Source organism: Anabas testudineus, chromosome 6 (assembly GCF_900324465.2).
Source record: "Anabas testudineus chromosome 6, fAnaTes1.2, whole genome shotgun sequence".
NCBI lineage: Eukaryota > Metazoa > Chordata > Actinopteri > Anabantiformes > Anabantidae > Anabas > Anabas testudineus.
Window position 1 is genome coordinate 13,069,945 of NC_046615.1, and position 24,609 is coordinate 13,094,553.

The 24,609-nt window shown below is 39.0% G+C and overlaps 1 protein-coding gene across 3 annotated transcripts; it reads right to left on the minus strand.

Annotated features, from left to right (window-relative positions):
* Nucleotides 1-452: 452 nt before the first annotated feature.
* chd2 (chromodomain helicase DNA binding protein 2) lies at nucleotides 453-24,497 on the minus strand. Of its 3 annotated transcripts, XM_026364923.1 has the most exons (43): nucleotides 24,329-24,497; nucleotides 22,893-22,959; nucleotides 22,696-22,764; nucleotides 20,036-20,087; nucleotides 17,131-18,620; nucleotides 16,687-16,798; nucleotides 13,106-13,340; nucleotides 12,577-12,663; nucleotides 12,337-12,398; nucleotides 11,770-11,901; nucleotides 11,286-11,468; nucleotides 10,957-11,096; nucleotides 10,650-10,875; nucleotides 10,460-10,560; nucleotides 10,310-10,351; nucleotides 10,045-10,223; nucleotides 9,669-9,793; nucleotides 9,355-9,571; nucleotides 9,184-9,273; nucleotides 8,893-9,083; nucleotides 8,596-8,784; nucleotides 8,319-8,481; nucleotides 7,997-8,149; nucleotides 7,334-7,405; nucleotides 6,810-6,959; nucleotides 6,571-6,719; nucleotides 6,372-6,468; nucleotides 6,191-6,283; nucleotides 5,910-6,083; nucleotides 5,609-5,778; nucleotides 5,470-5,511; nucleotides 5,219-5,358; nucleotides 4,997-5,135; nucleotides 4,746-4,896; nucleotides 4,516-4,638; nucleotides 4,273-4,395; nucleotides 3,943-4,083; nucleotides 3,556-3,672; nucleotides 3,232-3,410; nucleotides 3,040-3,139; nucleotides 2,764-2,956; nucleotides 2,404-2,650; nucleotides 2,026-2,308 (listed from the first exon to the last, which is right to left on the minus strand). In XM_026364923.1, the coding sequence occupies exons 6-43, from the start codon at nucleotides 16,746-16,748 to the stop codon at nucleotides 2,026-2,028; spliced, it is 5,460 nt and encodes a 1,819-aa protein (XP_026220708.1). In that variant the 5' UTR covers nucleotides 16,749-16,798; nucleotides 17,131-18,620; nucleotides 20,036-20,087; nucleotides 22,696-22,764; nucleotides 22,893-22,959; nucleotides 24,329-24,497. The 3 variants fall into 3 exon arrangements, with proteins under 3 accessions (XP_026220707.1, XP_026220709.1, XP_026220708.1); XM_026364922.1 differs by having other exon boundaries at nucleotides 453-2,308; nucleotides 16,687-18,620; XM_026364924.1 differs by lacking the exon at nucleotides 11,770-11,901 and having other exon boundaries at nucleotides 453-2,308; nucleotides 16,687-18,620.
* Between the last annotated feature and the right edge of the window lie 112 nt (nucleotides 24,498-24,609).

Consider the following 24,609-nt stretch of genomic DNA (forward strand, 5'->3'; position numbering starts at 1 on the left):
CAAGTGTGACTACAGTACAGTGACTGGTCAGTGTTGGAGAAGAAGCATTTCAATCATGTCGACTGACAATGATATGTTCTACATGGAATCAGCCAAATGTAGACTAACAAAGACCTTTTATTTTAGAAACCTTTATTAGTCCCATAGTGGGCAAATTGCAGGCACTATGGGTTCGGGGTTGATGTGTCTTGTCCAGGGACGCTTCAACATGTGGTCAGGGATCAAACCACCAACCATGGGTGGACGACCACCCCTACCAACTGAACCATAGTTGCCCCCAATTACAACTTTTTTTGTTCTCCAATTAATCTGAGGCCAAGTCTGAACACTTTACATAACATCACTTATCTGTATCTTTGCAGATCAGATGATGATGCAGCTATGAATAACTTAACCATACTGATCAGGTTGATTTTAATCAAACATGTCACATGGAGATCACAGTAAACAAACCTTTCTGTAACAAAGTTTATTACATATGTCTAAACATATGTACAGCACAGTTCTCATGAAGAGTGGTTTTGTCACAAATATAAATTATTTAGACTCTTAAAGAACATTTGATACAGGAACTGTAGTTTGCTTAAGGTGGAAGAAAAGATGTGCTGGCTGTTGGCTGTAACAGGCCGGCTAAGTGCCCTGAACAAAACACACACATGGTTTCTTTACGTTTGTATTTTCCTCTCAAATCACAGAACCACATTACAATTTACCAGCATACGTGGTCCCTTCACCAATTTCCAACTCCTATGATTTAGCCAGTCAGAGCATTTTCCTTAAAATGTGACAACATCCTGCCTGTGTTAGACTGCATTACTGTCCATGAACCAATATACACTATGAGAATAATAACACATACATACATACATACATAAATAAGGCACAAATGGAGAAGCAAACAAACAAACACAAATGTAGGATGAGAGCACGACTAGATTTGGCACAGGGTGGGTGAACAAAGGTGACAAACATGATGAAATGTTACCACCAGCTTCTTGAACCTTCAACATCACAACTCCCCAACGGTGGAAAGACGTACATTAATGAAACAACACTGAAGTACCGTTCCTAACCATTACAATACTCGATGGCAAAAATAAAGGATTGTTCTAAGTCGTAGTGTTATGAAACTTTGCACACGTTGTTGCAATAAATACTGCCGACACAGCTTCTTTTTCATTGGGCCTGCTCAGAGGAAAGTGGTTAAAGTGACCAAAGCAAGAGGACTGCAATGAATTATACAACTACATGATTATGGAAATAATGATTATTTGTACACGTGAGAATGTGAATTTGTTAAAACCATTTTTTTAACTTTTAACTGTAGAAACATACTGGCTTGACCGATCATTCAAATTTCATTTCAAATGATCTATGCTGCCCTTATCACGCCACCATTTGAAACCCACATGGTGAAACTCCGTAATTCAGTTCGGCTACATGTTCCAGATTAACGTTTTAAAGGTGCAGATGATAACACATTACACATTCTTTTGTATTCAAATCTTCCAACGACATAATTTTCAATACTTATAGCTAAACAAAAAAAAAAAAAATCATGTCCATGTCATGGTTCCTTTGGGAATAATCCCATACATTTACCATTCAAAAAGGCCAAAACCTTCAGGCACTTTTAGGATTAAGGTCAGTCATCAGTTCATGTATTTTAAGTCCTCCTTAGGCAATAGTCCATAGGACTAAGCATCCATAAAGCATTTCACTGTGTCTTACTATGACTGATCAAGTCAATTCACCTAAATTAAGATGCTTATTTTTGTTCATTTCCCTCATGAAGATGACAGAAGGAAACAAACTTCTTCATTCGGGGCACAAATTATTCACAGCCACAGTCACTGAGGAGAAAAGAGCACAATAGTTTGGTTTTGCTGGTAAAGAGGGTACATGTTGATTCCCTTTCCAACTGTGAGCTTATAATTGGCGACGCCAGATTTGTTCATCAGCAGCATGTGGCTTTGATTCTGGACAAAACACCCAGATCAGTTCGTCAGCCAGCACTGGCAGACTTTACGTCTTCCTGTTCCAGTTCGGGTCTGCCGCAGGGTTCGGATCTACAGGTCGCTCCAGTGGAGAGCGGGAGTCCTGGGGGGACTTCTGAGCCTGAGGGGAGCGAGGGTCCAACAGTGGAGGAGGCTTGTCAGGGTGGAAGGGCCTGTTGTAGTGCTCAGGCCCAGGCGGACCTGCTGGTCTGTGCTCTGGCATCCTCCTAAAATCCTGAAGAGGTCCATCTCGTCCCTGGTGGTAGTTAGGACGGAATTCATCAGGACGTCTTCTTTTGGGGTCTGGATGCCTGAAATATAATTCAAAATGTTTTTGTTTTTTTTAATAACACCAACAGGAAGACCTGCATTTAAAGATAACTACCAGAAGGTTTGAGGAACCCACCTGTCGTAATAGGGTCTGTGGCTCCTGTGGTCCCAGTCGTTGCCGTATTGCTCATACGGCCTTTTTCGAGGGGAGGTGTTGTTGCGATAACTGCCCGAGCTGCGATATGTGTCTCCATGTGGACGTCGATCGCCATAGTGATCCTTGTAGCGATGCGGGTCGTATGGATGATGCCGGTCTCCCTGCCACGACTGGTTGCTGTTGCCGGGGTAACTGTATTTTCGGTCCCTCTGCCAGTCTCCTCGATCTGTGATGAAATACGGAAAAAGCTGATGTCAGACGACCAGTGTTTGATTTATCTTGAAGCTGACAATATTATATCAGTGCCTTAAAAACAATTACAAAAAAATCCACACGTACCATCGCTCCCGAAGTGTCGCTTGTTAACTGCATTGTATGGTTCTCTGTGGTGTCCGTGAGGGCCTTGTTGAGTCGAGTGAGATGCAGATTTGGAGGACGGTTGCGTACCCGTTGAGTCTCTGCTGGAACCCGAGGGTTCTGGTCTGAAAGATTTACCTTTCCCTACGGGATCATCCTTCTTCTTCTGCTCCTTCTGGAAATGTCACGGCATAATTTCAGAGTCGGTTACACACAAAAGACCATGTTCCCCTGAAAACTAGAGTGTTAACAACTTGCCTCTTCTTCGTGTGATCGCTTCTTCTGGGCCATTTTATACAGCTTGTGAAGCTTACTTGCATCAAACTCTGTAAACTTAGACACAAAAATCCAGAGGTTTCTGCCAAAACAAGACAAAAATAATTATGAGAGTTTAGTCCGACAGGTGAGTATCAAGGTTAATCTCACAGAGCCAATATGCAATCATATTACCTTCGCCAGATTTTGAAATGTTCGGGGTCATTGTAGGATTTAAGGCACTCTGTGATTCGGTCTCCAATCTTCAGTAGGCATGTGCGTGTGTGCTGGAGCTGCTCCTGGTCAGACAGACCCTCGTCTGGTTTATCCAGCTGCTTCAGGGCCTTTTTCACTGGCCTCATGTGCTCCTTACACTGCACACATACACAACCAGCTAAACTGTAAATACACTAGCTTCGCTAGGATGTAATGTAGCCAGCATCCCTTATACACGAGTACTTAAAATCAGCTGGCTCAATCTTTGCACAAGCATTTAAGTAGACAGAAAGAGAAACTCACAATACTGAAAGTTTCTTGGTCAAGTTCATCATCCTCCTTTCCTTCGATGGGAATGGGCTCAGACCCTGCTGTAATGTGAACTGGACCTTGAGTCTTCCTTCCTTTGGCTCCTTTCGCCTGAAAGACAAAAATACCAGACACAAAATCAACCCAAGTCTGCTATTCAGATATTTCATCATCTGTTCACGGGGTGTGGACAGACTGGAAAAAGTGACTTGACATGAGTGACATGACCTTCTAGCCACTTTCCCTGCTGCATGGTGAATTTTAAAGCCATGATGATGTGTAGAGTTTAATAAAAACATCTGAAGACCTCTCACTTTTGTTTCTTTACCATGTACATTTTTAAAGTAAAGCACAGTTGTGGTGAAAACCTCTCCAGCGTACCTTTTCTTTTCGGGGCTTTGCACCCTTCTTTTCTTTGTCCCCTTCCTTCTCCTTTTTAGGAGTTCCCTGTTTTTCTTTGTTCTCTTTGTTATCCTTCTTCTTTTGTCTCTTCTTGGCAGGAGACTTCTCTGTTCCATCATCCTGCTCAAACATGAGAACAATATAAATGCTATTGCTAAATAAGGCTGAATTATACTCCTATAGCAGTAGTTACTGCAATAGGAATTATTTGTTGTAAGCAGCACATGAACCACACAGAGATGCTACACATACCACCCAAACACAGAGCTACACCCAACAGGTGATACTACAACATCTTATGATGCTGACCTTGACCTCGCCCTCCTCTGATGGGTTGTCGGACAGACGGGGGGAGGAGATGTCGTTACCGTGCTCATCCTTGAGAATCTTGTTCTCCTTTTTCACCCGAGGCTTCCTCTTCTTCACTTTGACCTATGTAGGAAGAGACTGCATGAGCGACGTGGGAGCTGGGCATCTTTGTGTGCATCAAAGGCAAACGTCATGTGGTGAAAACACTGTGGGTGAGTTACTCGGTGATTAATAGCAGCATACCTCCTCCCCAGTTTTTGACAAGTCTGTATTGTCTTGCTCTTTTTTGAGAAGCTTGAGAAGATACTCGGCTCTGGCCTGTAGCTGCTTGCCCTGAGGCTTCTTGCTTGGGTCGTCCGGGAGAATCTGTGTGAAAAGTATGCAACTACTTGAAAGTCTCGTCCCTCACGTCATCAAACCAGCTATAAAGAGTTGGTGATGAGCTACAGTCACGCTCTGTGTTTAATACCTACCTTGTCTGCCAGTTTAAGGTCGGGATCCGTCTTGATCAGATCCCAGTTGCCGAAGCCGTGCTCGTAGATGCCAAGCAAGAGCTGAACGTCGTCCTGCAGATCCCAGTCCACATCAAAGTGGGCCACCTTCACTCTGCATGTCAGCTTGAACCTGTGGGAAATCGTGTAGTCAAATTGAATCTGCAACACAGATTCGCTTTTTCTAAACATCAAAGCCCACGCTCTCCCTTATATCTGCGGCAGTCTCTTACTTATTTCTCTCAGCAGGGTTGGAAGGCACTGCTTTGTGCAACGGCTCAAATTCTTCCTCATGCTGGATGATGGACTTGGCATTGACTTGCACTCCAGAGATCTTGATATTAATGCCTCTCCGTTTCCCAGGACCTTTGGCTGTCATAATAATATGCATCATTATTTTTGGCCCTGGAAAATGCTACAATCTGAAAAAACTCTTAAGAAATATAACAACATACCCTCAACTGGGTTCTCTTTCAGGTGTTCCTCATGCTCCTGCACTGCAGCCACACAGCTAGTATGAATGAGCTCACCAAGTCTCTTCAGGTCTGCTATGGATTTGTCCACTAGCTCAGAGTCTCGGGCGATCGCCTCTAACCTGGATACAGAGAGGAGACTTGACTACACTGACTACTACAGAAAATGTATTTAGTCAAATGTGAGCCACTGATCTGGACATTAAATGATTATTGCTGTAATTAGTGCTTACCTCTCAAGTGGAGAGCCAAATTTCTTGTATGCCTTAATAAACCTGTTGATGATATTACGCAGACATTATTAATTGTGACCATAAAAGCACAGCAACAAGCAACTGGGATTCAGCTGAAACAGCTCACTCAGCACTTTACCTGCGGATCTCTGCATCGGTGAAACCCTCCACATTGTTCTTGCGAGCTCGAGGTCTCCCTCTTTTCTTTGGCTTCTTGTCATCGTCACTATCGTCTGTCTCACTCTCGGAGCCTGAGGAGCGGTGCTTCAGCTTTGAGCCCACGTCACTGTCACTGTCATTAGCCTGAGCCTTAAAAACACAATAAATAATTACAGCGACCCAATTTAATTTAATAGAAGCCACTGAAAAATATATCAGCAGTTATTTACAGTATCAGTGCAAGAAAAATGGGAAATGCTTATAACTAATTCTCCTCTTACTCTCTTGTTAGAGCTCCTGCTCCTGGGCAACATGAAGATATCCTCCATCTCCCGCTGTTTCTCCTCCTCCTCAATTTTGCGCCGCTGCTCCTCAGGTATGATATCGTCCCATTCCCGGATGGGCCTCTCCTCAAACTCCGGAGTGCTCTCTTCCATGCTGGAGAAATTGGCCACCTGAGGAGACATGCCAGCAGAAGAAAGAGAGAAAGGAAGCACAAGTTGAAAGGGAGGGCTTTGATACTCAATATATATAACATGGGAACACATATGTATGTACGTACCTTGAATTGAGAGAGAAGTTCATCTGTAGCACTTGAGCCTTGGTCACTTTCTCTTGTTTCAGCCAATCTTAGGATCTCATCAATATCCATTTCCTAAAAAAAGAAAGACACCATGGTTTAATTTCCAAAGTATGCAACAATTAATTACATTTAATGTGGGACTATTCATTTATTGTGGTACCTGTGGTTCAGACTCCTCTCCTTCAGCCTCTTTAAAAAGATCCTCTGCACCAAACTTTAAAATAGCAGTCAGTTCTTCTTTATTGAACGGGTTTGAACTGTAAAAACAGTAGCAATGTTGACCATACACAGTGCTTCCAGACATCAGCTTTAAACAAAATCAGTCAGCAAACATGTCTAATTAACTTCTGACATCTTACTTTGTGGTTCCTGAGTTGCTGTCTAACACAGTTCGACCAGTGGTGTCCATTCTCTGAATGACAAGATGGTCCAAAACCATCTTCTTCTTTGCCCTCTCAATGATGTCCTCTTCCACTGTTCCTTTGGTGACCAGTCGGTATATATTCACCTGTGAAAGAAAGAGCATGGATTATATATTTCTGTACAATACACTTCCTAATGATGAGACTGGTTCCCATGAATTGAAGCCACAGTTTACCTGTTTTTTCTGGCCGATCCTGTGAGCCCTGGCTTGCGCCTGCAGGTCGTTTTGAGGATTCCAGTCAGAGTCAAAGATAACTACGGTGTCTGCTGAGGCCAAGTTAATTCCTAAACCTCCAGCTCTGGTGGACAACAGGAAACAAAAGTCCTAGAAAACAGATAAAAAATGTTCTCAGATTTAATTGATCAATTCACAACAAATATTCCTTGCAGTAAGAACACACACAATAGGTCAAAGGTAATCATAAATGAAACTGCATTACTTAACATCACAACCTAATCTTTCCAGGAAACCACAGTATTTGACCGTTTCTAATGTTTGTCCAACACCTGCTACAGCTTTCAAACAAAGAGAACTAAAAAACACATCTGAACATCTGATTATTTGTTGCCTTAAATTTCAGTAAGACTTAAACGATCAAGTAACAATGAGGAGTCTATTTGACAGTAATATAAATACTTGAAATACAAAACGCTGGTAGTATTAGTGAGCAGTGTTAAGTTACTATACATCATACATACCTCTGAGCCTTCTGCATTAAAGTGGTCAAGTGCTTGCTTTCGGATTTCTCCCTTTATGGAACCATCCAGTCTCTGAAGAGGAAAACAGGAAGATTAAACCTTTGATGATTCCTAGGGCAGCTACCTGCTTTAGCCTTGACGTCACTCTGCCATTGTACCCCGTCAATATGCTCAGACTGGCCACAACAGTCTACTGCGAAGACTAAGTCAGCAAAACAACCTATGTCGAGTGACTTGCAGGAGTCGGTCTTCAGCAGAAAATAACTTGATATAAATAACCACATGAACACTCAGCTTGGCAGAGTGTGTGTGCAACAACACTGACATCCGATGCTTATCTCAGTCAAACCTTCCCAACACAACAACCCCAAAAGCCCCTTCACAATAAAGACAGAAAGTCTGACTCCGTTAATGGCCAGTTTCTGTATTTCCGACATTTTCTAACAAGTTGCTTCCACTTGTTAGAAAATGTTGATAATGGAAACAAGGTGGAGGAACAATTGTCATTAAGTTAACGGCACCATACAGTAGGTATATAGTGTAGTAATGGTCAGCTATGTTTTAGAAAGAAACATACAATAAGAATAAATATACATCATCCTATTTTATGTTGCAACAGATATTTAGTTTGTACAAATATACATGTACATAAACATATGTTACCTGGAATGGGTAGTGCTTCATAGCGAGGTATTCAGCCAGAATATCTAACATCCTGACCATCTGGGAGAAGATCAAGACCCTGTTGCCTCTTTCTCTGAGTCTGGTCAGCAACTTGTCCAGCAGCACCAGCTTCCCGCTACCTCTCACTAGACTCTGTAACACACAAAGATAAGGTGTTATCACTGATAACTTGAAACATTAAGTAACACAGAGGTATCTGTTGGGAATATCTTGCTTTCTTCTATGTTCCTAACAACAGAGTCGAGCAGAAGCTATCCTGCGGTGCTGCTTTGAGCTAAAGAAGATTCAGGATGAGACTTACCTGCAGACGTTCCAGTTGTGCTTCACTCTCTCCCTCCTCAGGATGTTTAATAAGGAAACTATGGTTGCAGCATTTTTTCAACTCCATTACAATGTTTAGGAAGCCGGCGGAGCTGCCTCTGGTGCCTTTAGCAAGAGCTTTGTAATTCCTCGTTAAAATCCACCTGAAAATATTCAGGAACAAAAGTTCAAATGATGAAGAAATGCAGCTAATGTACGAGTCGCTTATGTGACAGATGCAATCAAAAAGGTAATACGAGACAGAAATAGGAGCGTACTTGTAAAACTGCTTCTGTTGTGCTGACATATCTACGCGGAGGATCTGCTCCACCTTGGCTGGCAGAGATTTTTCTACATCTTTCTTGACACGTCGAAGAAGGAAAGGCTCGAGGACTTTGTGCAGACTCTGATAACCATTTTCCCTTCCTTTCCCATGTTCATCCTCAAAATCCTCCCAGGAATCAAACCTGCAGTGCACAATAAAATTACATTTCATGCATCCGTTTCAAACTGATGCCATTTCCCCTGCTTTTGTTCAGAATCACATTAAAAAAACGTTTTAAACCAGAACATACTTGTCAGGCATGAGGAAGTGCAACAGTGACCAGAGCTCTTTGAGGGAGTTCTGCAGGGGAGTGCCAGTAATGAGGAGTCTGTGGTTGGACCTGAACTCCATTAATGTTTTATACAGCAGAGAGTCATCATTCTTCAGCCTGTGAGCTTCATCCACACCCAGAAAGGCCCAGTTAATGTTCCCAAGCACACCCTGGAGACAAATGTTGTGGTTGATTCTCTTCATGCTCGGTTTAATAAAATACGCTGCAAAGATAATCATAAAAAAACATTTCATTTATCTTTGCACCTACCTTATCTTTAAGTAGAATCTCATAAGTAGTTAATAGTGCATTAAAGCGGATTCTTTTGGTTTGATGGTTCACCCACTCGTAGTCACGGATCTACACAAAGCAACAATACGTTAATGTAAGCATCTCTAGAGGAAAAACTCTTAAATAATCCTCCAGACTAATTCAACCTACTGTTTTCCTGCTCATGACATCACCGAGGTACACCACCACATTCATGTCTGGGGCCCAAGTTGCAAACTCCCTTTGCCAGGAGGTGAGCGTGGACAGAGGGACCACCAGCAGGAAGGGCCCGTACAGCTGATGCTGGTGGAACAGGTAGGAGAGGAAGGAGATGGTCTGGATGGTTTTTCCCAGACCCATCTCATCAGCGAGGATAACACTGTGACACCTGAGGAGGAGAAGGAAGATAAAGGGACGTTTGTCTTTCTTTGGCGGCTCCTTTTTCTAAAGACGCATCTAAAGCCGACACAAATGAACAGATTTACCTGCACCAGGAGTGAGCCAACCAGTTCAACCCATCCAGTTGATAATCTCTCAGCTCTAGGACCTCATCTCCAATATATGAAGGCTGTTTCTTTAGAGCAACGAACCGTGGCCTTTGTTTTAACACCTGAAACAACAGAAACACATTCCTTCAGTTATGAGTAGAAAACATCACCATGGCAGCCTGATGATGCAGAGGTTAGTCCTGTCCCCTCACAGCAATAAGGTCCTGGGTACGACCTGACTATGTAGCAGGGCCCGTCTGTGTGGCATGTGTGTGCTCTACTCTATCATACCTCCAATCCCATAACATATTGAGCTTATCTTTTTAATAATTGTCTATAAAATATAATTTAATTGTGAAGATAAGACTGTTACCTTGCAGTCTTTAGAGGGAACCGTTTTGCTGCTGTTTCGGTTTGTGAAGCTGTCTATGCAGTGCTGAAACTTTTTTCTAACCAACGCTCCGTCTTCCCAGCTGCACTCAGAATAGGGTAACCCCATCCACTTGCATAGATACTCGGGCTCATTGGAGGACGGTGTCTTGTGGCTATGGGCTATTTAAAATGCAAATTATTAGAGACAAAAAAAATGGACTGCACAGAAGAGCCAACAGAATACAACAGTCAAAAAACAGACTTACAGGGAAAGTCAGACGATCCTGGTGTCTTTCCTGTTTTTGTTGCTGTTAATAAAATAATGTATTTTAGTAAGCTCAACATTCAGCTGTACATTTAAATGAAAAAAAAGGTCTTTAGCAATAACAGACAACAAATGCATCATGTCTTCTTACCAATGATACGCTCAACTATTTGAAACTGCTTATTCAAGTCAGCTATGAGCTCCTGTTGGCAGTTATGAAATTCGACATCCTCTGGAGTCGCCCTCCTCAACCTGCAAACAAGAACGGAGTCAAGTGACAAATGAAAATGACTGGTGTATATTGGTAAATAAAATGTTAATGCATAGACAAAGATTTTCACCATGAATTAAGCTCATCCATTTTCTTTTTGTAGTTGTCTAGTTTCTTTAGTCCCTTGACCTTTTGCTGTGTCAGAGAGTCTATGCTCTCCCAAGTGTTGTGGATGTACGACCAGCCCTTCCACTTGATCAGATACTGAGTCTCCCCCTCATCGTTGTCAGGGTCAAAGCCCTCACATGGGTCGCCATTTTCCTCTATGGCATATACAGTAGTCGAAGCCCCAGTGGCTAAAGAAGAAAAACTACAATATTAGAGTCTATACAATGTGCTTTCATTGAAACAGTGAGAGACAGGTGAAAATCTCTCACCTCCCTTTTTGCCTATTCTGGTGTCCATGACCTTCTCAATTGTTTCACTGTCGTCGTCCTGCTGCTCCTCTCCTGCGTCGCCCGTCATTTCAATGAGGTCATCGGAGTCTGTTTCAAAGTCGTGTTGGTCCTCTTTATAGCTGTAAACCAACAGCAACACATCAAAAAAAGGTCAACATATAGTGATGGTGAGGTGTCGGTAAACTTTTTACCATCTGTGTTAGAGGGAATCATCAATCAGAATTCCTGATGAATTTAAAATTTAAATAATAAATCCACGCTAATGGAAATTCTCTGAAGACAGAAATACATAGCGAACAGAGCCGCACCTTTTGACTTTTGTCGCACCCCTTCTTCGAGTCTGCCTCTTTGGAGTGTCCTCCTCATCGTCATCATTGTCGTCGTCGTCGTCTTCATCATCTTCATCTTCTTCGCCTGACGACTCCTGTTTCCTGGACTTCCTTGCTTTTTGAGACAGCTGCTTTTTGACCGTTGAAGATTTCGTCTGAGGTCTGTAAAACACACAGTTAAGCACACAAACATGCAATCCACTTAAGTGATAGAGTGAGATTTTTGTTTTGGCCACATGAGAACTGTCAGCCAGCCGCCATTTTATTTTTGTTGTAATAATCTGAAAAATATTTGTTCCACGATTAGGCTTAGAAATTTGAAATTATAGATGTTGTGTTTTGGTCTGAAATGTCACACCAAATTAAGCACAAAATATGTCATCAAAAACTGCTCATATAATGTGGAATGATTGAGATGACCAGTGGGTAGCTGTCTGATGGCCAGGTCTCACTAAACTCTTACCTTCTAGCAGGAAGTCGTCTGGATCTAACTTTTTTCTCTTCCTGCTCACTGTCTGTACTGTCGGAAGCCTCCTCCTCCTCATCCTCCTCCTCATCCTCTTCATCATTTGAGTCATCATCTTTCCAGAAATTTCTTACAACAAAAAAATGCCACAAGTTCACCCTCAAGGCCCATCACCGCTAGAACCAATTATAGTTTCAAAAATCTGAAGGCCATAGGGTGTTCAACACAACCCAGTCTGATCAGGGATAAGCCTGTGATCTGACCAATCTCATTTGATTTTAGTAGATAAATATCACCTGGCTGGCTGAAACTGAGCCAAACAGATACCCATTTAAAAGCATCAAATGATAAGAATCACACTATGAACATACGCTGTCAACAAAATGACACAAACAGACAGGAACTGTGAAAACTACAGTGAATCAAGTGTTAAATTAAAAACCTTGCTAACAAAACATGGCAAAACTATAAAATAAAAATAAAAAATCAATATGAAGCTGCACTGTGAAATAAATGGAACAATAATAACACAAATCCCCCATTGTCCACAATCCTCATACTTACTCCTTTTTCTTAGCCCGAGACGTTTTCCTCTTGGGACTTTCACTCTCCGAGTCGCTGCTCCCCTGAAAATGCAGTCAGCAGCATCAGCATATGACGAGTAGCAGCACTGACAGACAATATCCACTAGGTGACACAGTGGACACACGTGCTATTTTAAAGGAGCTGATGCTAACAGAGTTAAACGTGCATTGATTGTCACACATCTCATTTCATTGCTCCTCTGTATTCACATCTGCTTACCCCGGCTCCAATGTTTAAACGAGCCGGCTCTTGTCTACTGCGATTCGACCTCCTCACCCCATACACATCTGGATGTTCTTCCCACATCTGTAAACATCACATCACTGAATCACTTTACAAAATCAACATGTCCCAGTTTAGTTCTACATTTAAATCTGTTGCTGCTGCAACTAATGATCATGTTCATTATCATTTCATCTGTCAATTCCTGTCTCCACTGTTGAATTATTAATTTAGAAGAATGGTAAACAGTAGGTCTGGTGCCCAAGTTTGAAACATCTTCCCAGCCAACAAAGATATTCAGGCAATAAAAAACCCAGAAAAGAAGCCAACATTAAACTGTGAATGTACAACTAGGATTTTTGGGATATTGCTTGTAAGGTGACAATGACATGAACAGTTTATATATTTCTGTTGTTATCCTAAACAATAATTCCATTAGTTTCAGCTCTAATGAGCCACATACTAGTTAATGAAAACAGTCAAAAGTCAGTACAGAATATCTATCTTACAGTTCAGTGGCTTTTACCTTCTTCACATCTGCCAGACGCTCCTTCTTTCTAACTGGCTTGTCTTTGACTTCGGATGTGGTTTGCTGTGATTTGGACTCTGTCGACTCGCTCTCTGACTCTGAGCGACTCTCTGACTCTGACGAGCTGTTTGACTCGGAGTTGTGGGATCTTCTCCTCTCGCTGCCATGCTCACTCTCTGACTGACTTGCCGACTCTGACGCCGAGTGGTTAGACTCCTCTGAAGCCGAATTGCTACAGAGACAAGAAGATGCTCATTCTTCTGATTTTGCAACAAAGACGATGAGCTAATGCTTATATAATACTGTACACCCAACAACAACGTGGCCAAAATGTGAGTAGATAGTAGTCTTAACATTTAAACTCAAAGTACAAACACTCTCACTGAGACATGCAAGAGACTCATGGCATTTGTAAGACTTTTAGCCAAGAGGATACAGGAACCTCATATCTATAAACATGTTCCTTACTCAGTCACAACTCTTTATTCCCTCTAAGGCACGCAAATCTTCTACATTTTTGGGAAAACCCCATGTTCACAGACCAGCTTTTCAAATCTTAGATAATGAGTTAAATCTATAATTTAAACATGTTGACAACCAGCAATTTCAAATACGACGATAACTTTAACTACTTCTATTAAAAAGATCACAGGAAAATAAAGATTACAAGTAAATCAATGCCATCACAGCAACATTTCATAAATTCTTGGTCTTCACAGCTTGAGTCGTATCCTCATTAATACTTTATGTCAGTAATAAAACTCTTCAGCCCAATAAATATGGTAGAATAAGCCTAGTTTTGAAGGTTTTTAAGCTTATGACTAACCTAAAGCAATGGCCTATTGTGACCCTTTACCATAGGTGCTGGCCAACATTGGATATGAGCTGTGAGCACAGAGCTGTGATTTCTTTTTATTCTCAGATTGTTGTTTAAAGCAGAAAAAAGGGGACTTTTCAGAATAATGTCTTTGTTAAAGCATTTCCTGCATCTTCTTTAGAGGCCTGATCCCATGTTGGTTAACAAATGCCACATAACTCAGTGACACTGCACACAAGAACAGGAAAACACAGGTGATACATTAACTGATGTAACACAGTTCAAATGTGATACTGATACATTTATTCTTGCTTGCAATAAGCTACAACATGCGTTATTGTGGTATGTCAGTAATTTACTGATGGGTGTCTTCTATGAATAAAACCTGCTGACCTCTCCTGTCTGATTTCTCTGTGTGCTGTACCTCGTCTGTACACAGGGGGGCGCTAAAGCCATTCAAAATAAATCTGAAGAAATCACTGCCCGACATGAATCGTTTCTGCAGAAGCATATGGGTTTGTCTTTTTAAAAAAGTACACATATACATGCTTAATCCTTTAACTACTGGATGTTTTAGGAGCAGCTAATTTTGAAGTTTATCAGAATGTATACCTTATTAAAGGCATAAATTATAATAATCTGTGCATTATTCTGTATACAAAAGTCTGGTAATGGTAATAATATTTCGTTTATGGTAGAAACGTAATAATTACAATATAATTGATGTAAAATGTTACTTTCATTTCACTGCTTCAGTGACCAAACTCGGAAGTGCAAGGCTCCTTCCGCTTTAAATGAGGTCAAAAGTGGGTGGGATAAACACAAAACCTCGAATTACTATTGGCTGACGCGTTGCTAGGTGGGAGACTGGCCTATGGCAGCACAGAGTGCATGCTGTCCAAGGTCTCAGCACTTCCTGTTCCTCCTCTATGTAGTTCTGAGCTAAGTTTTAATACAGATAAGTAAGCAAGCTGGGCACACAAAGCCAGGGCCATTTTGTGACTCAGAAGAGCAGGTGTACAGTGCTTTCATAGGATATAATGTTACATAGGGTCACCTGATTTTATGTTGCTCACTCTGCAGCTCTGCATTCCCACAGTGATCATCTACCAGTATGAAAAAAGTTAGGCTGTCATCTGTAGCAGAGGACATATTTCACTCACAACTGAAACACTAAAATGGCTGCCACAAGATCACAGAAAAAACTACAAATGTGATGTAACCTGCTGCAGTGTAGTCACTAAAATGCTGTGGGTGAATACCCACATTTAGCATCCAAGCACCCTTTGTGTTGTCATCTAAAAAAACAACAATATATTGAGAACAATCTGCATCCTTTGTTGTGAAAACATGGCAGAAACTAATACTAAAAACCTAAGCTGGAATACAGCACTGGTTTCATAAATAAAAACACCCTTTTAACTAATGGCTAGCCACTTGTGGTGTTTCTGCATTGTCCTGACAACATACAAATGATGATAGAAATGATTTTTAACCATCTTTATTGAGAGAAATGTGTCTCCACGGATTTGAAGATTTAGATGCCTCAGGATGACAAATACACACTTGCAAATACCATATAATAAGAAAAGCAGACAATACTATAAACAAAAACTTTGACATGATAAAGTGTTTTGGCTCTAGCCTAGAGGCCTGTATAATCTTCCTGACAAGAGATACAGGAGCCAGATTTAAACAGAAATAACACTGTTTAGCTTTAACATTCACAAGCATCAGACATGTTGAATACAGATGCTTCAATTAGCACAGTAATCCCCATATTGCCATTATGAATTATTACATAAAATGACTTTTAAACTTAAGATTCTTATTAAAAAAAAAGAAAAAAACAGTAATTAAATTCTAGGCGTTATCAATGGATAAAATATCTTGCTTTGAAGTGAAAGCAATCATTCAATATTTCTAATATTTATTATGTGTAAAAAGATTTAATTCAAACTATTCTGTAACAAAAGGCAGCCCAAAAAAATTTCCCTGTAAACAAACAGGAGGTAAAAATGTTGTTACATAAGCATGTGAACACTGACATAACTTCATAATACACAAGAGAGAAGTAGTTTTAAGTTTTACTGGCCATCTAAAAACAAGAAAATTATTAAGAAGGCACTTAAGACTTGGGGATTAATGAGTTGTTTTGACAAACAAAAATAACTAAGCATAAGCAACCCAATATTCCATATAACCTGGTCAAAACTTTAAGTACAGTTCCAAATAAAAAGTAGAGATTGACATAAAATATAAACTGTTTCCTGCATGCAAGTTGGTTTCAAGTCAAATAAGGCATGATGTGCTATATTTATCAAATGTAAAACCTGCTGACTGTAAGTAAAACCAAAGCTGTGCATTGTTTCTGAAATAAATAAAATCTAAACAATGTTGATAAAATGGTGCAATGCAGTACTAACTAGTAAGACAAGGTCATATTACATTATAGAGTTATGGCATTAAACGTTTGACAAATCATTTGCAAGATAATACAGGACAAACGAGATTCCCTATGGTCTAACACATACATCTTGTTGGCAGTGATCTCTTAACATAGGCCTGAAACCTCATTATTGAGTGTAAGAAATGGTTGGAAAATCAGGGTGTGGCTATTAAACAATAGCAAGGTCATTCATGACACTGGTGCACTTCTTCAAAACCACGTCGGAAATGTATACACAGGTGATCAACCATGCTTGACAAGGTAAACAATCAAACCAGATAGGAATAAGGTAGAAAAGTATAAGGCTCATACCTTGATGCATTGCTTTGAGTCGATCCTTCATCCTCTTGTTTTTTACTTTTATTCTTCATCATCGTAGTATCCTGAAAATCTTTGATAGGATGATCTTTTGTCCAGGTATTTACTGTCAAAAAGTTAGAGGAAGCATGAACTATCTTACAAGTCCCACTAGATTGTCTTGCTCAGGTGGCAGTTAAAACCCAGGCGGTGCGACACGAGTAAAGCAAAAGGCATTAAATCGAAAGATTTCATAATCTACATCGCTTAGTTAAATACAATTAAGAGCAATGCCAGATGCTAGTACAATAAGTTAAATATCAAACATGTCTTTCAATATAGTCCTCGGATCAAGCCGCATGCAATTAATTTTAACTGCGTCATCAGGTGAAGGCTAAGAAAAATAAGGTTTAAGCATGAGAAAATCAGTAAATTATAAAATACACAATGTAAACATACCAATTCAATGTGAAGAAAGGTGGTAGCCTATAAAAGGTATATTAGATTCACGCTTGCTGTATCACTGAGGGTTTAAATATTAATCCGACTCGAATAAAAATAAGGAGCTGTAAAAAAATAATAACTTAACAATAAATTACAAAAAAAGAGAGTAGTTTCAAAAAGCTTGAAGGCCTTTACAGTCTTCATCTACTGTCAGACTCTGAGCGACAGAGGCGAGCAGCACACTAAAAAATGGAGGCGCGCCATGGCTGCCTGAGCACAGTATGGAAAACAACGACAAGCACTCTCCCAGCACAGACGGCTTCTACAGCTCGAACAACCAGCCTCGAAAACACCAAAAAACGCCAATATTTCCGTTAAAACACCTATCGTACGACTGCAGCTATTAAATTATCACCAGAATCAAGCGGTCTCGGTCGAAAAACAAGCGACAGAAACGGTCTGACGAAGCCCATGGCACCCTTCCCAAGGCTCAGCCGCCATCTAGAGCTCCTTCCTAGCTCTGAAAGCTTTGCCTTTGATTGACGTTATTTCCATTTACCCCACACTCAGGTGATTTTAAGTCCCACCCCTTTTATTATGTTTAAATTTTGCTTTTATATGAACTTACATATTTTTTTCAGGCTCAGGACACACGCTTGCTAGTGGAAGCTTTCTTTATACTTTATAAAACGTGAGAAAACTCTAGGCTGTAAAAGTGAATATAACATTTGTGCACCAATTGCATCACTTCCTGCTCAGACAGGAAGAAGGACAACCAGGAGCCATTTTAGAGAGCCTCCAGAAACCATTTGTGTTCAGATCAAAACTAATACACAAATGTGTGTTCTTCAACCGTTTGATTAGTCCATCTGATTTATGCACAAGGGTGCATTTACATCAACCATTTTCTCTTTTTCTAGTCAGGCGAGGTTATAATTACTTTTGAGGAGCAACACAAGCAAAAGATGGAGGATCAAGGATAAAAAGTTCTTCGAGAGACTCGTGAACCCAGTACGAAGCGTGAACACTTGGGCTAGCACATACAATACGTGGACAGAGCTTAATGTCTATTAAGTCAATGCAAACCAAATAAATTTGTTGTATGAACTAACCTCAATATTAAAACCAGCTGCCGAGCTAAAAAGAAGTTAGCGCTATCAAAATATTGCGCCACATAATTCCTGTCTGGTTAATAATCTAATAAAACAAAGCCAGGAAAAAAATACAAGGACATACACTTTATTTAAAAACAACATTTGAATATCAAATGTACAATGGCGGGTTTTGAGTTTTCCAAAAAACAACAGTGTAATCTTTTAACGAGTCCACTATATAGCCAGAAAAGGTGTTCCAGTGTCCATGTCGTCGTAAAAAAATATAATCCCAACGTCAAAAGTCCAGTCAGAATCATCATCTTGTCAAAATTTGGCCAACTGCCAAATCACTTGCCATCTTCACGTTAAACAACGCAGTCTTCATTTCAGCAATATCCAGTTCAATGGGGTCTTGATAGGATAAAAAAGAAGGAAAAGTTGTAAGCCCACAGTGCAACTGAAATGAGTAATTCTTTACTGTCCTGCAGTTTAAAAAGGCATGCTAAACTACACTAAAGTTTAGATAGTTTACCATACAAGTTCGCTTTCAGTTGCATTGCTAACATTGCGCGAGTGGATTGAAATGAAATACTAGCGTCTGTAGTAAGAATACAGGAATTACAATAATTGTGGGTTTTTTTTTTTAACGAAAGTAATTGAACAAGGCAGCTATCCTATATTAAAAAGTGTCGTATAAAAACGATAACGTGGATGACGCAAACTACAGATTTGGGCGGGATAATAAACCAAGTTTCAAAACTAATGAATAATGTTCATTTGATTTCTTACAACCAATCTGATGCCAGTACAATTTTTTAGGCAACAAATAGAAATAAAATAGATTTAAAGATCCCACACAGAAATTATTAGCATAAAGCTATGAACTGAGAAGTGTAATTAGCCATATCTGTAATATAAGTACTGTAAAGATTTGTAGGGCTCCGAACTGATATATTGATTGGTAAATTTGAAGTGTTCTGTAAAATGCTGTATGCGTAACGAGTCCGACAAATGCTCAAAAAACATTCATCAGCTGACCACTAGGGGTATATGATGAGTCAGTTGTTAGCGTAATTCTCGTTAAGTCATTATGCAGAAAACTATGCAACAGTGACATACAAATAAAAATAAAGATCAAAACAACAAAACACTGGCGTGTAAACAAACCATACTGTATTAAAAAAACCCATAGCCTGATTGGACAAAATTATTACCCAAGTTGACAAAGCAAAGACAAGACTGACGAACGAATGAACAACATGATAGCATTCAATAACTTAAGAGCAACTTTTTAAACAGTGGTAATTTTTTTCTGTCCAAAAACAAATCTTACTTACAGATTTTACAATGGTGAAATACGCAGTTCAATACAAATAACTATGACATAGAAAACTTTTAACATAGGCCAAAATCCAACATAGATCCTAACAAAATGGAGAATACAGCAACGCTCAGAGAAATATGACTTCTTCCATAAAGTGCCAATAGGAGGCAATAAAGTGGATGTTCACATATGGCCACTTTAAAAATGTCTTCTTTTTGATCAATAATCAAAATAACCTGATCATTAAAAATCGCTGAACATGTGCTACCATTAAGTTTCATGTATGCACTCCAACTGCCAACATCTAGGGATTCTGTGGGCCTTTAGAACTAGAAGTGATTGGCAGCAATAAATATTACAATAAATGTGGTGTGAGGTCAAAGGGGAGGGAGATATCCTCATCCTCTTTAGAAATAGCATATAGGAAAGTTAAGTTACATTTTCTATTTATGGGACAGTTAATCATGTTAATATATACTCAGGTCAAACATGACAAACTTACAGAGTTGTCTTCTTGCTCTGCAAAATTCAAATCACACCAGTCCATGTTTCTGCTGTGGGAGAGGAAAAATAACAATAAATGATAGCCACAATAAATCAGAGCCACACAAAAATAGCAATCAAGTGGACCACTCAATGTGGATGGCTTTAAGTAGTTTGAAGTATTTGCGTGTTCTCATTTAACATGCTAATTTCAGGTGACAAAGACAAAACTACTTCAGAGCACAATCTTATGAATTTAAGAAATGTATTGATCTCAGAGAGGAAATTAACAGAATCCTTTCCATCCTTAGCAATAATTATTGATTATTAACTCATCTTTTGTGCAGTGCACATGGGAAATTAATGTTCAAACCAATGTAAAGCTTTATTGTGATTGAAATATATGTAAGCAACTGTTTTGTCTATGCAACCCAATTTTAGCTTTGAAAACTATGTTATTTAGGTTTAAATCAAGATCTTAAGTACTTATTACGAAGACCTCCGTCAATCAACAGTTAAACAGTTTTAATGTTCTGTACAATCAATTGAAGGCTCATTATAACAAAGGAAGAAAAAAAAAGGTATATTACCGTTTCACTAATGGAATCTAATTGTATGAGAAAAACACATCTTACTGCTACAGTCATTAAAACAGATCCATGAGTGTTTTAAGGATTTAGCAGAAAGCCAATTAATACAGATTGTCTAGTAGATGTATTTTATTTTATCTAATGTATTTTGTTCATTTCAGCATTTTTGTTTTGCTTTTGTGGATTGTATTCTTAATTTTATTGCCTATTGTTATGAAAATATTTTGTTACTTTTTGTTTAAAATGTGTTATGAAGTTGCCTTATCTTTTATCCTCTTTTTGAAAGTCATGCATCATAAGAGTTGGCAATGGATTTAAATTATTTTTTTAAACAAATTGACCGAATACATAGTATGGTAGAAATAAATACTGCTAAAAGTATAGACAATATACATTTTTAACCTTCTTGTTGTAATCACTCACTGATTGTGCTACCTTTAATAATTAAGAGAAAAAAGTAAAGGAAAAAGAATTACATTGAATAAGAAAAAATAAAGTTATCTGTGTTCACAGTGGCTTGTTATACATACATTTTATTCAGTTATATATTGTTAGTTGACTATATGCAATTATTTATGTTCAGTTTAGACAATTTTGGATTTTATCTTAGACATTAAGCATATGCTTGTAATTAGTTCAAATATGAGTCACAGTATTATATAAATTGATTACAAGTAACTAGTTATTGTTCAGTGTAATTCTTCCAAAGTTGAATGTTCGTGCATCCTTAATCTCATGAAGATGGTGCTAAATTCAGGGAGTTCTCAAAACTGACTGTTTTAATTTATGTTTTGCTACATAAGTATTTGTAGTGACATGCTGTAAGCAGGCTTTAATTTTGGGTTCTAAGATTTGTTTAAGCCTGGTATCATTAAACAAAGATATTGACACTTATGAGGAACAATGCAGGAAATAAGGAGCAATACAAATGAAAAGCAATTATGTTAGTTATGTTAAAGATCTGGATATTGCGAAAATTCATTTAACAAAATCCTGCAGTCACATACTGCCTTCTACAGGCCATAATTTAAGTTACACTCAGAGTATAGCTAAACTAGCCAATAGTCATTTTCGTGATTAAATTTTCAAAATGTTACCAATTTGCTAACTAAACTACGACAAACAAAAAAAATTTTGTTTCACATTACTGTGCCAGCCAAATTGTACTGGGAGTTTCATTTCAACTCTTAAATTTGAATACAACTTTAAAGGAGAGCACAGGAGATTTAACATCAAAGTCTCTCAGATAATACATTAGCAAATGCAGCAATTAACAATGCCATACAAAAGTCACTATGTCTGCATGGCTGGATGCCTACGCACGATGGGAATATATGCACAATCAGACATATATTTCGATAACGCAAACTAATCCGATCCAAGATGTCACTACGGCTAGTTTGCAGACTATTGAGCTCCCAATTTCGCCATTAGCGGAGATAGCGTGCGCAATAATAAGAAACGTTAAGATACTAACAAAAGTTTGGTTTAGATCAAATATTTATATCTGTACCACTCTCAGCAGATAGACATACTGGAGAGAGAAGATAAGAATGGATATGTCGTTCCGTTGACTGAAGTTTTGTAGCATTTAATAACAGGTTTCGTGCTACTGCTAGCTTGATTCTCAAAAGTTGCATATTGTAGCAATCTCCAGCTGAAGAAATTGCACAGCGACATGCTGAGACTGAAGGCAACTTCTAAGAGTGCACTACGATTTGAATCACGTTTCAGCAGTGAGTTGAAGTTGTATTTAGGTTAAGGGAAAACTATTCAAAAACTGTCTCTTGCAAAGTCCGATACTTGATCATTTTACATTTTTATCCTCCCTACATTATACACTAGGGGGCCGCACATGTCGTGTATACATGGCTGACTGATCTAAAGCTAGCTTAGCTAAAATCCAGAGAAACTACCAAAAAAAGGTATAGCACCACTACCGTATTCTTTCATGTGAGGTGAAAACTTTACTTTTTATTCGGTTACATTTAAGTTGTGAATAAAAACATTACATATGTAAAGAAGTTAAAACGCAGATAAGTAAGGAATGTTCTGCAGATGTTTAATTTATCTTAAAAGTTATACTTACAAATCCTCGTTGCAGTGCGAATCACCAGAATACTTCAGATTACGACTCCATGGTGGCTAAATATCAACCCTTTGAAATAGAAAAATAGACATTTTGAGAGGAAATGTGACAACAGCGCACCCTACTGGCTATATGTATGTGGCAGTAAAGACAGAAGCTACTAAAAAACACCGAAAGCATAGTTAATAAGAACCTACCATTTAGCTTAGGTCAGACGATCAGTTTTCTTCTTTGACGCAAATTGTGAAACACCAAGGGCAAACCCTGGAGAGACAAAACATTTTTTAAATCAGTTTTTGATGTCACAGTCATCAAAACCGCCACTTTCATGTGGCTAAGAAACTGAATAATCGGACAAACTGGCTATTTTCTTTTGAAAATCTTATTTTCAAGAACATTTAACAGCTCATTAACATATTACGATAATCATAAATAAGTCATTGCATATTTAGTTGTGAAAATGTTTGTCTTTGCATGTCTCAGGGGCTCAAAAGCAACTAAATTTTGGTTAACAGTAATATCCTACTGAGAATAATGTTTTATTATATGCTGGATCAAACTAATCCTTTGGGTTTAACTATATAGTTAAAGACACAAATATTACAAAGTGTACATCATCTGTTTTAATGTGTATAGTATTTGCCTTTACATGTGGATAAATCAGCAACCTTGTTCGTGAGACAGTGATACAAAGATTGTGTTAGCTCTTCTTTATCTAATTTTAATACAGTATTTAGACTTTCCTCAAATTCCTTCAACATAGTGAAGTTTCTAACATAAAAATCTTTCTTTGCATGTCTCCCAGATGTAATATTAGATAGAAAAGCTAAATTAAAGTACACATTTAAATTACTTCTCCAATCAGCACCTCGAAGGGTTAAAAGCCAACACCCTATTTTGTATTTCAAAGTATTTCTAAGCTTATATAAGATATAGAACCTTAATTTGACAAACACATCCACTATAGTTCATGATTAATGTCTATAACGTAAATATTGCTGTCAATTGGCATATTTTAAACATTTGATAACTTGTCACAATTAATTTAAACTATTTTAAAATACGTTTTAAGCATCTAATACTTAAATCTTGTTACAAACTACACTTGTATACTCTGTGGCGAGGTATTGTGAAAAAAATATCATTTTTAAAATATTTTTTTGTTTAGCAATTCGAGGAAAACCCTCAAAAAACGAATATACTGAAAATAAAGAAAAATAGGCTAAAACCTGTTGTGTTTAGGTCAATCAGTCTCAAAAAAGCATTTAAAAAACGAAACATTTGCTTATTTTTGTTGTTTTCGTCGAGCAAATTCAGACAAGGGCATTTGCCCTTTCAAGGACAAAGCAAATTTTAAATGCGTAGGTTGAAATAACACCAAACAAGTCGGGAATAAATGTGCTTGTCCAAATATGAACTGGGGTAAGTCGAAACAGAGCTAGCAAACATGCAATTTCCATCAACTAAAACACAAATATATGCATTTTACACTCTACAGACCGTTTTCTTTATTCAACACACCATGGCCATTTTTACAACACTGCGTCTAACTGTCGTTCTTTCCACCATATTGCCATCCACCACCGACTCGCCTTTAACACCTATTAATGTGCGATTACTCCGAAGTTCTTACCCATTATCCAGGCCGTGTCTATCCCCCATCATCTGCCCGTGCCAGTGTCGCCTTTTCGGACGGTTTGGGTGATTTCGGTGGGTCTTTCGGCCGCATCGTTCCGCCCTTCCTGCTCTCCGCGCTCCTCTGCTGTGTGTGTCCTCCTCTCTGCCTCCGCCTGAGCTGATATCCTCCAGCGGCTCTGCCCACTTTGCGCTCAACGTAAGCCAAACTCCACTTCCTCTCCAGCTCCATCTAGCTACTAGCGCTAGCAGCCCAGTGAAGCCGAAACCCGCCGAAAG